The 12,817-nt window shown below is 42.9% G+C and overlaps 1 protein-coding gene across 3 annotated transcripts in view; it reads right to left on the bottom strand.

Moving 5' to 3' along the window:
* The window catches only part of FLNB (filamin B), a 139,805-nt gene that overhangs the window by 67,394 nt on the left and 59,594 nt on the right, over positions 1–12,817 (bottom strand). For all 3 annotated transcript variants that reach the window (XM_032411594.1, XM_032411592.1, XM_032411593.1), the window contains exons 4-7: positions 11,546–11,693; positions 3,019–3,137; positions 2,096–2,173; positions 785–947 (exon numbers count right to left, since the gene is read on the bottom strand). In XM_032411594.1, coding sequence (XP_032267485.1) covers positions 785–947; positions 2,096–2,173; positions 3,019–3,137; positions 11,546–11,693 — 508 coding nt within the window. The remainder of the gene's footprint in view (positions 1–784; positions 948–2,095; positions 2,174–3,018; positions 3,138–11,545; positions 11,694–12,817) is intronic.

Raw genomic sequence — 12,817 nt, 5'->3', positions numbered from 1 at the left:
TTCATGAACTGTATCATTAAAAAGAAAAAAATTTTTTTTTAAACTGTGTCTTATCATTCCTCCCCACACCCCCGGACCTGGCATAGAATTTGGTCTAGTAAAGATTCTTTTTTTTTTTTGAATTTTATTTATTTATTAGAGAGCGCGAGAGAGAGCATGAGCGGGGGGGAGGGGAGAGGGGCTGAGGAAGAGGGAGAAGCAGGCCCCCCACTGAGCAGGGAGCCTGACATGGGGCTCGATCCCAGGACCCTAGTATCATGACCTGTGCTGAAGGCAGACGCTTAACTGACTGAGCCACCCAGGCACCCCTAGTAGATGATTCTTAAAACTTAGTTTCTTTGGAACAGTTATTTAGCCAAGGCAGAAATATGTACAGAAATTGACTGATTATTAATAATCAAAGTCAAGCTTGAGTGTAAGATCTTAAAGAAAAGCTGGTTTGGAGGGCACCTGGGTGGCTCAGTTGGTTAAGCGTCTGCATTCGGCTCAGGTCATGATCCCAGGGTCCTGGGATCGAGCCCCACGGCAGACTCTCTCCTCAGCGGGGGGCCTGCTTCTCCCTCTCCCTCTGCCTGCTTGTGCTCTCTCTGTCAAATAAATAAATAAAATCTTTAAAAAAAAAGAAAAAAGCTGGTTTGGAAAAATCTGTAAATAACTAACACACTTGAAAAAGGGTATTTTTGTTGGCGGTGGTTTGATTTAAAAGACAAAAGGTCAGGCATCCCAAGCCTTGGGGTGCCTGAGGATTATCTCAGGCTCTGGAAGAAAGCCTGATCCACAATACCTGCCGTGTAGATGTCGAAGTAGGTGGGCTTATTGGCGATGTTTCCGGCAGCTTCCAAGCCTGGGCCTTTTGCAGTAACTTTACCAGCATCTCCCTGTGCTTTGTCGACATTCACTTCAAAAGGGCTCTTGGAGATGTGCTGTCCTGCAAAGAGGACTGTAACCTACGAGTGACAGACAGATGCGATATAATCACTGCTCCCTGCCCAGGGAGCACCCATGTCAAGCCACATGCATTGGCAATCTCCTCTTCCATCCTCCTAACTATCCACACAAGGGTAGCTGGAACCAGGAACCCCGGTTAAGTGGCCTGAGTAGGATTCCCACCTGGCTCCATCTACCACAGGGCTGGGCCTCGGACAACATGCCTTTAGCGAACTAAAAATGTTTACATTGGATAAGGGTGGCCTCTTTAATAGGAGGCGAACCAATACTTCTACTTCAATCTGTAGACATTGGACCCTTTAAGGCATCTGCAGAAGGGGCCATGGTCCCCCCAGAATATAAGGCACAGTTCCAGGATTTCAAACCTAGAGTCAAAATGTTTTTCAAGGGACCAAGATCACTCATGTGAGATACAGTATAGATTTTCATCTAAGATTTGAGTCAGTTCTCATCTTTTAAATTTTAAGGGGTATGAAGTTGGATTTCATATGAATTGAATAAATTAATTACATCATAAATGCTCCCTTCAGGATTTTTTCCCCCAAAATTCCTGATGTCCTAAGGGTATAAGAAAAATCGATAGCCATGATGCCACGTGAATTCACTAAAGGCCAAGGTAGTAAGTATGGTCTATGTCTCAAAATTTTGGCATGGTACACAGGGATTGACCTGTGTGTGCTGTTGTAGGCTTTCTTTTAAGGAAAGACACACTCCTGGATCACCCTACTCTCTTGTAAGACTCTCTGGGTCCCTGTCCTATAGGCCAACTAGACACCCACTCAAACAGAACTCAAAATGTTGCTGAGACAAAAGGCCTGCGGGCTAGACCCCCACCATTTCTCCAGGTACATGACTGGGCCACTGGACTATATTCAACTGGCCCTCTCCACACTCAGGCTTCAATACAGATAGACCCTCCAGAGCACCCCAAAGGGGAATACTTAAGGAAGCATTGAAGACAAAGAACCCATAGCATCTATACTCCAGGCATGTAGCTACAACCATTTGTTACCCAGATGGAGTTAAAAACAATCTTACATTGCAAAGAACTGAGTAGAATTCAACCTGCCTAAGATACCCTCTTACACACATACTGATGCAAGCCCAGAAGAGCAGTCCAAGCAATAGCCATGAAACCTCATCTTACTTTGTGCAACCCGGTGACCTTGGGCAGATACTCCACAGAGTATGTCTTGTTCTTGTCGCTGTCGGGGGTCACTTGTGCCTAGGACAGAAAATGAGCAATAGTCAGAGAAGGTGCTGGGTGTGAGTAAAAGTACGCCGTGCCAGCCAAGGCCCTGAAGTGAGCTGCCAGGTCAGGCACCTGTCCTGGCTATTTCCTGCCCCACCACTGCTGAAGGATGCCCCGGGAAAGCAGCAGCCAAAAGTCACAGAAACAAAGTCACGTGGCAAGAATGTATAACCAAGTCACAACTCCCTACTGTCCCAGGGCTGGAACTCGGTAGATGAGAGGGACCATAAAGCAAGTCACTTCAACCTTCAGTGGCTCAGTAATTATTAAGAGCTTATGGAATGCCAGGCCCAGTGTCAGGTACCAAATATAAAACAAATCAGGCATAATCCCTGCTCCAGTGGGAGAAACAGACCATATGCCAGTAAACTTAGAATTTCAGATGGTGCTAAGCATTAGGAATAAAATCGAGTCTTAAGAGGGTAAGTAGAAGGACCGGCATGTGCAAAGGCCCTGAGGGAGGGACCAAAGATAGCCTGGGAAGAGAGTAAAGCATCAATTTTGTTATTATTCTTTTGGCCATCAGCATCTAAAACCTCAATTCACAAGGCCTTTGCTAAATCCAAAGTATCCTTTATTTTATTAAACATTGTAAAAAACAACAACAACAAAAAACGTTGTGTCCTTGGGTATCAATTTCTATTACCTTCCAAGGCCCAGCCCTTGGGCAATTACTTTGACTGCTCTAAGCCTCGGGATCCTTTTGATAAAAAACAATTTTTGTTCTGAGCTTTAAAATGAGGAAAATGGAAAGCACAGTCCCTGGACCTGTCACAAGCCCCAAAAGCTCCATGGAATGGCAGCACCTTCCAACCTACCTCCTCTTTGTTCCCTTCGGGATCCTCAACAAACACCATCACCTCTCCTTGCCCAGCACTGATGGTGTCCACAGTGAACTTGGCCGGCTGCTTCACCATGTTTCCTGTAGGCTCGATTCCTGTCAGGTTTACACAAGCACATTACAAGCTGAGCAAGGACTTGACATAGAGACCATCACACACCATGTTTCCTTCAGGGAACTAAGAAATGGGACCCAGCCCTGCAGCTGCCATGTGGGAGACAGGGACACCTGTGACAAGGATTATCAAACAGGTTGAAAGCCCTAAATTTGCCCTTGTTATTTTATTTTTATTTTATTTTTTTAAGTAAGCTCCATGCCCAGTATGGAGCCCAATGCAGGTCTTGAACTCACGACCCTGAGACCGAGACCTGAGCTGAGATCAAGAGTCAGATGCTCAACCGACTGAGCCATCCCGGTACCCCTGTCCTTGTTATTTAAGCGATATCTGATTTTGAAATATTCAGAGCAATTCAGTCAGAAGTCTATACAGCTGTGAAAAATGATACAGGAACTACCAGTGGGGTTTGCCCCGAGGGAGGTAACACTGAGGAAGGAGGAATGAGGTGTGGGAGAACGGCTCATTTTTCATTAAAGACCATTTTGCATTACTTGAAATGCTTAAAAAATGGCATTTGATCAGTATTTCTAAAACTATTTATTTTGAGATGACTGAGCAAATTAATATGAGATATTCACATGCAGGTGAAAGAAATAATACCCTTTATCTAGTTCCCCAAATGGTTACATCGTACAAACCCTAGCACAGTATCACAATGATCCTGGGCTTGGCACAGTCAAGATACAGAACATTTCCATCCCCACAGAGGTCCCTCATGTTGCCCTTTTATAGCCATACACACTCCCTCCACACCCCACCCTTTCCTTACCCCAATAACCCCTAATCTGTTCTCTATCTCCATAATTTTATCATTTCTAGAATGTTACATAAATGGAATCACATTATGCAACCTTTTCGGGTTGGCTTTTTCCACTAAGCATGATCTTTGGTAGATTCATCCAGGTGGGTGCCTCTATCCATAGTTTTTTTATTGCGTATTCCTTGATACGAATGTACCAACATGTGTTTAACCATTCACCCATTGAAGGACATCTGGATTGTTCCCAATTGTCTATTACTGATAAAGCTGCTATAAACATTAGTGTACAGGGCTGTGTATGAACGTAAGATTTTATTCCTCTGGGATAAATGCCAAGGGGTGCCAACTGCTGGGTTGTATGGTAGGTGCACGTTTAGTTCTTTTAAAGAAACTGCCCAACTGTGTTCTCAAGCAGCTGCATTCCCACCAGCAATGGATGAATGATCTGGATCTGCTTTCTCTGCATCTTTGCCAGCATTTGGTATTATCACCACTTTCTATTTTAGCCATTCTGATAGCTATGTAGTGATTTTAATTTGCATTTCTCTTATGGCAATAAGACTGAACATCTTTTCATGTGCTTCTTTGCCATTTGTATACCCTCTTCCGGGAAATGCCTGTTCACATCTTTTGCCCATCTGCTAACTGGATTTTTTTAACCTACGGAGTTTTGAGCATTCCTTATATATTCTAGATACTGGTTCTTCGTTGGATAGGTGGCTCTCAAATATTTTCTCCCAGTCTTAAGCTTGTCTTTTCGTCCTCTTAACTGCAAAGAGTTTTAAATTGCTTTAACAAGTTTTTGAGAGTAAAATCCAACCGTTGTCTCAGCAGCATTTTGAGTTCTGTTTGAGGGGGTGTCCAGGTGGCCTGTGGGGTGGAGACTGAGGGCACTTGTCTTGCATGAGAGCAGGGTGATCCAGGAGTGTGCCTTCACTGTGAGAAAGCAGTCCAATCCTCGTGTGCCATGCCAAGACTTCGAGGCACAGACCATGCTTCATGAAATTTTTTATATTCTGAATTTTGGTGAAGTCCAACTTATCATATTTTTCCTTTTAGGGATCATGCTTTTGGTGTCAAATCTAAGAACTCTTGGCCTAGTCCTAGATCCCAAAGATTCTATGTTGTTGTTGATTTTCTGGAAGTTTTATAGTTAGATATGGTCCACTTTGAATTAGTTTTTCTATAAGGTGTGATACTTGTGGGCTGAGGTTGTTTGTTTGTTCGTTTGTTTGTTTTCTGCCTATGGATGCCCAGTTGCTCTGGAACCATGCATGGAAAAGGCTCTCTTTCCCCCCACTGAATTGCTTTTGCACCTCTGTCAACAATCAGTTTGCATAGTTGTATAAATCTCTTTCTGGGTTCTGGATTCTGTTTCATTGATCCATGTGCCTATCCTTCCACCAATATCACATGGTCTTGATTTCTATACCTTGAGGAGTCCTGAAATCAGGTACACTGACTCCTCCCACATTTTTCTTCTTTTTTACACTCACCTTCCCTACTGTAGTTCCTTGCTTTGCCATATATGCTTTAAATAATAATCTTTTCTGTATCTATGAAGAATCTTGCTGGAATTTTGATAGAAACTATGTTAAACCTATATGACAATTTGGGGAGAACTGATATTTTCACTCTTTGACTTTTTCAATCCATAAAAACAGTACGTCTCTCCATTTATGTAGGTCTTTTCTTTGGTGTTAATTCTTCTCATTAATGTTTTTTATAGTTTTCAGCATAAAAATCTTACACATTTTATTACATTTATACCTATTTCTCAATTTTCTGAGTGACTGCAAATGGTATGGTATTTTTAATTTGATGTCCTCATGTTCATTGTGGGAAACCTGTATGATACACATTCCAGCATACAGAAGTACAACTGATTTTTGTATGCTGATCTTATATCCTGAGACCTTGCTGAATTCACTTATTCAAGGAGAGTTTTTGGGCTTTTTTGTATTTTGTCTTCTTTTGTTGTAGATTCTTTGGGAATCCCTACACAGACAATCAAGTCATCTACAAATAGGGACAGCTTTATTTCTTCTTTCCAACATGTGTGTCTTTTATTTCCTTCTCTTGCCTGACTACACTCACTAAAACTTGCATCATGATGTTGAATAAAATGGTGGTGAGCATGGACATCCTTGTCTTATTCCCAATCTTAGGGGGCACATTCAGTCTTTCACCATTAATTATAATGTTAGGTGCTGACTTTTTGTGGTAGCTACTCTATATCGAATTGAAGAAGTTCTTCTTTAGTCCCCTTTTTCTGAGTTCTTATCATGGATGCCTGCTGAATTTGGTCAAATGCTTTTTCTGTATCAATTGATGTGATCATGTGATTTTCCTTCTTTAGCTTGTTTTCACTGCTTTTCTAATAGTGTGCCAGCCTTGAATTCCTGGAATAAACTCTGCTTGGTCATGATGAATGATTATTTTCATATATTGCTAAATTCTATTTGCTACTATTCTGTTGTATGCTTTTTTTTTTTTTTTTTTTTTTTTTTAATTTTTTTTTTACCCATTTTTGTGGTTTATTTTTTTTTTTTTTTTTTTTAATTTTAAGTAATCTCTACACCCAGTGTGGGGCTCCAACTTACAACCCCTTGATCAAGAGTCCCATGCTCTACTGACTGAGCCCCTATGCTTTTATATCTATATTCACGAGGGATATTGATTTGTAGCTTCCTTTTTTGGTATCACCTTTGTCTGATTTTGTTATTAGAGGTAGCTTCATAAAATGAATCAGAAAGTGTTCCCTCCTCGTGTTTTCTGGAAGAGATTGTGTAGAATTGGTGTTAATTCTTCTCTAGATGTTTGCTAAAATTCTCCAGTAAAACCACCTGGGCCTGGAGATTTCTTTTCCAAGGGCTTTTAAATTATAAATTTGATTTCTTTAATGGTTACAGGGCCACTCAGGTTTATCTATTTCATCTTGGTTGAGTTTTGGTAATTTGTGTTTTTTGTGAAACATCTATGGTTGTTAAACACATATTTTTTTTATACCATGTTCTTTCTTCCTGTAATTGAAAGATTCCTTCTTTCCTCATTCTTCTTCTATCCAGAGAATTTCCTTTAGTCATCCTTTTAGGGCAGATGTGCTGGTGACAAATTCTTTCAGTTTTCTTTCCTCCAAGAATGTCTTGATTTCTTCTTCATTCCCAAAGGGTATTATCCCTGGATACAAGAATCTGAGTTGACAATTCTTTCCTTTCAGCACTTGAAAAATATTGTGCCACTTCTGCCTCCATGGTTTTTGAAGAGAAATCCGTCATTCTATTTCTTCCTGATAGATAAGGTATCATTTCTCTCTTGATGCTTTCAAGCTTTTATTGTCTAGTTTCTTGAAGTTTGTCTAAGATGTGGCTTGGTGGGGATTATTTATTTATCTATTGGTGGTGGTGGGTAGGTAGGGGGTTTATCCTGTTTGGGTTTAGCTCAACTTCTTGAATCTGTAGGTTTAGGTCTTTTGCCAAATTTGGAAGATTTCAGCCATTATTTCTTTGAGCGTTTTCGCCATGCCCTCTTTTTACTCTCCTCTGGGTCCCCTGTGACATAAATGTTAGATGTTTTATTATTGTCCCATAGGTCCCTGAGACTCTGTTTGTTTATTTTTTCAGTCTACTTGCTCTGCCATTCAGATTGGGCAATTTTTATTCTACTTTCCAGCTCACGGATTCTTTTCTCTGTCCTTCCATTTGCTATGGAGCTTATCCCCTGAGTTTTTATTTGAGTTAATGCATTTTTCAGTTCTAAAAATTCCATTTGGTGCTTCTTTATATCTTCTATTTCTTTGCTGAGACATTCTATGCCCTTGCTGAGCCTTTCCATTTTTTCGCTTGTTTGAAGTGGATTTGTAAGTGCTTGTTGAAGCCTTTTTATAACAGCCGCCCTAAATCTTTTCAAATAATTCTAACATCTCTATCATCTGGTGTTGGCATCAACTGACTGCCTTTTTTCAGTCTGAGATCTTCCTGGTTCTTGGTATGATGAGTGATTTTTTTTTATTGAAACCTGGGTATTATGTTATGCTATAAAACCCGGGTTTTATTTAAATGTTCTTTCTTAGATGCCTTTGTATAATGCTGATGCAGCAGGGGAAGGGGGAGTGCACGTCTTGTTACTGCCAATGGGGAAGACATCCAGGTTCCCTATTCAACCTCCACTGATTCTCAGAATGAGGGGGGCTCCTCATTACTAGCAGGTGGAGGTGGGAGATCCAGTTCCCCACTAGGCCTGCACTTGTGGCTGGAAGGGGTGGGAGCACCTCATTGCTGCTGACATCATCTACTGCCATCTCCTTACTGCTAGACTGTGCTGTGAGTCTAGGCTCCCCCCTTGGCTCTTACTGGTGTAAGTCGGGGCAAAGAGGCCACTATCTTTCCTGGGATGCTTGGCTGCAGCAAAACAGTTATTGTCTCCTGGTGTTCTGTCCTGTGAGGCTGCCCTTTCCTGTTCCTTTGGCCAGAGACAGCAGGTGACTGTTTGTGCCCTTTGACGTTTCAGGTGGGTGGCTTCCCTGCACCCAGTCTGATATATAGGAGGCAAAAAGAAAGCCCAGGGAACTCACTACTCTGTCGGCCCTTGGGTCCTGAGATCTGTAGCTGGATTGTCTTATTCTCTTTCAGTCTCTCCGTGTTTTTATCTTGTATAAAATGCTCAGGAATTTTAGTTGTACTCAGCAGAAGAATTAGGAAAAGGATTTCTACTCCATCAGCCCAGAAGCAGAAGTTCAAGTATTCCTATTTTACAAGTTTTTTTATTGGGGCGCCTGGGTGGCTCAGTCGGTTAAGCATCTGGCTTCAGCTGAGGTCATGATCCCAGGGTCACTGGGCTCCCTGCTCAGCGGGGAGTCTGCTTCTCCCTCTCCCTCTGCCCTCGCTCCTGTGCACGTGCACTCTCTCACTCCCACGCTCTTGCTCTCTCTCCCACTCTCTCTCTCTCTCAAATAAATAAATCTTTTAGAAGTTATTTATGATGGAGGATTCCACACCTATACAGACACGGAGAGCTGTCTCCTGAAGTCCCAGGTACCTATCACCTCGACGCAACAACTCACGGCCAGTCTTGTTTTACGTCTTCACTCCTACCTCTCCCCTCCTCCTGTATTATTTTGATACAAATCCTAGACCTCACATCCTTATTTATTTTTTGAAGATTTATTTTAGAGGATGGGGGGAGGAGCAGAGGGAGAGAGAGAGAATCTCAAGCAGACTCCCTGCTGAGCATGGAGCCTGATGTGGGGCTCAATCTCATGACCCTGAGATCATGACCTGAGCCGAAACCAAGAGTTAGACCCTCAACCGACTGAGCCACCCAGGTGCCTGTGGACCTCATATCTTTAATCCATAAACATTCACTATGTATCTTTAAGAGACATTTCTAGAATATCCACATCAAAAAAATTAACAATAATTCCTTAAAACCATCAAATATTCAGTGATCCTATTCCCTAGGACTCCTCACAGTGAAGGGTGCTTATGGCTTGCTCTGCAGTGAATGCTTCACACAGAACACGGGTTTTAGGAAAGGTTTCTGCTTAGTTCACGGACGCATGCTTTCAACGCACCTAACCCTGCAAGCGAGCCCCCACAAAGATGTGCTTGTGGCTGTAGGTTTCCCTCACTGCAGCCCTCCATCCTTCCAGTGAATGGGTCTCAGTGAATGCATCCGCAGGTGCCAACCGGCCGCTAACTGCAATCCGGCCAATGTCCAAGAGATAAAATTTAAAAAACCTCTCAACCCTTTTAAAAACTAGAGGATGAGATGTTCTCTATGCTTTCTGGTTCAGTTGGCAAAAATGAAGCAATGTGGCCACACAAGAGACAGAAAACTGCCCCTGCCCTTGGGTTCACCAAAGGACAAAGATAGTATCTTAAGGCCCGACCCGTGTGGCCTCACATGTGGCCTGTTGCCTAAAATGACACTTGGTCCTCCTACTTAAGAAGAAAAAAGGGGGGCGCCTGGGTGGCTCAGTCGTTAAGCGTCTGCCTTCAGCTCAGGTCATGATCCCAGGGTCCTGGGATCGAGTCCCACATCGGGCTCCCTGCTCCGCGGGAAGCCTGCTTCTCCCTCTCCCACTCCCCCTGCTTGCGTTCCTGCTCTCGCTATCTCTCTCTCTGTCAAATAAATAAATAAAATCTTTAAAAAAAAAAAAAAAGAAGAAGAAAAAAGGGGCGCCTGAGTGGCTCTGTCAGTTTAGCGTCTGACTCTTGACTTCGGCTCAGGTGATGATCTCAGGGCCGTGAGATCGAGCCCCATGTCAGGGCTCCGAGCAGGGCATGGAGTCTGCTTAGGATTCTCTCTCCTCCTCTACCTCTGCCCTCCTCCCCCACACTGCCTTCCCCCACTCATGCTCACTCTCTCAAAAAAAAAAAAAAAAAAAAAAGAGAGAAAGAGAGGGAAACAGAACTATCGTATAATCAGCAATCTCACTTCTAGGTATAGATGCAAAAAATTGAAAGCAGGGCCTCAGATACTTGCATATTCATGTTCACAGCAGCATTATTCATAGGAGCTAAAAGGTGGAAGCAATCCAAAGGTTCACTGATGGAAGAATGGATGAGCAAAATGTGGTATATCCATGGGTTGAGGTATTATTCAGCTTTAAAAAGGAACAAAAATTCTGACACATGCCACAACATGGACGAACGCTGAAAACATACTAAGTGAAGTAGGCCAGACACAAAAGTACAAATATTGTATGATTCCACTTACATGAGGTACCTAGAATAGGCCAATCCATAGAGACAGAAAACAGAATGGTGGTTTTCAGGGGCTGGGGGTGGGAGGAGGGGAGGGCTATAGTTTAATGAGATTAGAGTTTCAGTTTGGGAAGATAAACACATTCTGGAGATGGATGGTGATGATGGCCACAGTGAATGTACTTAATGTCACTAAATGGTACATTTTAAAATGGTTAAAATAGGGAATGTTGTGTTATGCATATTTTACAACAAAAAAATGAAAAAAATATGTATCTATGCATACATATACAGGTGTGTATTTTTTTTTAAGGTGTGTTTCCTCCACAAGGACACAACACTTAAAAAAGAAAAAAAAAAAGGCAGATGAGGGGCACCTGGCTGGCTCAGTCACTGGAGCATGTGACTCTTGATCTTGGGGTTGCAAGTTCAGGTCCCCTGTTGGGGTGTAGAGATTACTTAAAAATAAAATCTTAAAAAAAAAAAAATTGGCAGATGAAGGAAATGGCAATGACTAGCCATATTCCTGACTATAGCAAATAGTCATTTTCTAGAAAACAGCATCGTGAAAGGAAACGTTTCACATTAACAATGGGGAAGCTGGACAGCCAGCGATAAGGTGACTGAAAACAAGCATTTTATGCCTTGATTAGATTCAATCCACCTGACCAGTTTTGTCGACAAGAGATTTATTTGGCCCTTTGAAGCCTTTTTTTTTTTCTTCAATATTTTATTTGAGAGAGAGAGAGAGAGAGAACAAGTGGGGGGTAGGGGCAAAGGGAGAGGGGAAGCAGACTCCCCACTGAGCAAGGACACCCCCCCCCCCCCCAGCACAGGGCTCGATCCCAGGACCCTGAAGCCACATAACCATGTCTAAGACCAGAGGACAAGCCTCAAACCCAGCAAGACCAGTGCTTACCTCGGCCATAGGCCCTGGCTTTCTTCGGGTTGAGTTTGGGTTTTAGAGGAGCCCCGGGCTTGAGCTTGGCTTTGGGGAACTGGGACAGGTAAGTCATCACCGAGTGCTCGTCCACATCTGGATGAATAATTTCTTCAGGAGTGATGACCTAGAATAAAGCCTGGTAGGTGAACGCCCAGAACACATCACTTGTAACTGTCAAAGATTTGCAAATGTCTCTTAAGCCAAGCACTACAAATATAAGAAATTGAATCAAGCTCTAAATTAAGTGAAATTACATTAAAATGACATGCCAACGTCAGTGTTTTTAACCTTTTAGAGGTGTCAGTCTTCCTTTTGGAAGCTGAGGACCCCCTCCAGACAATTCTATATGTAATTTCCAGAGGTGCACACCCGTCCCCAAAAGAAAGCTCACTCAGACCCCAGAGAAACTTTCCAGAAGGGGTAAGCTACATCAAGTGAGAAGAAACAAGTACACAAGGGATTGGAGCATATTACCAAAAAGTACATAACTGTCCTTTTGCTTTGCTCATCTACTCATTGCCTACATCTCTAGTAATTCTGTTACTAATAAAAAATAGTAATAAAAACAAAGCGCCAACACACAGCAATGTATTAGACATGTGGTCTTGTTCCAGACTGGATGTTTGTATCCTCCCCAAGTTCATATGCTGAAGCCATAACCGTCAGTGTGATGGTTTTAGCAGGTGTGCCCTTTGGGAGGTAAGCAGGTTGAGATGAGGTCATGAGGATGGAGCCCCCATGATGGCATTGGTGCCCTCATAAGAAGGGGAGGAAAGACCAGACCTCTCTGTCTTTGCCATGTGAGGACACAGAAAGAAGCCAGCTGTCTGCAAGTCACCAAGAGGGTCCTTCTCACCAAGCATTGAATCTGCTCGCACCTTGCTCTTGGACGTCCAGCTTCCAGATTTGAGAAATAAACCTCTGTTGTTTACACCATCCGGTCTACGGTATTTTGTCATACAGCAGCCTGAGCTGACTAAAATGGGTTTCAAGACATTATGAGCTGTTCAAAGAAATAGGGAGGAAAGGAACTTCTCCTGACATGCAGCTTAGGAGCAAGATTATGCCCATGCCGGACAGGTAGGCATCCCCCCCACCCCGGATCCCCCAACGAAGGCATCACAGCCTCATGTCCACTACTTGACCCAGCCCTAAACAGTACAAAAAATCCCTCTGCCCCCAACAAGGGTGCTGAGAAGCTAAGGCGCTACTCCTCAGACCCAACAGAAGGCTCTGTCTCATGAACCA

The sequence above is a fragment of the Phoca vitulina genome, unplaced genomic scaffold, assembly GCF_004348235.1.
Source record: "Phoca vitulina isolate PV1807 unplaced genomic scaffold, GSC_HSeal_1.0 scaffold13, whole genome shotgun sequence".
In the NCBI taxonomy this organism is placed as follows: Eukaryota; Metazoa; Chordata; class Mammalia; order Carnivora; family Phocidae; genus Phoca; species Phoca vitulina.
This window is presented reverse-complemented; position numbering and strand designations above follow the sequence as displayed.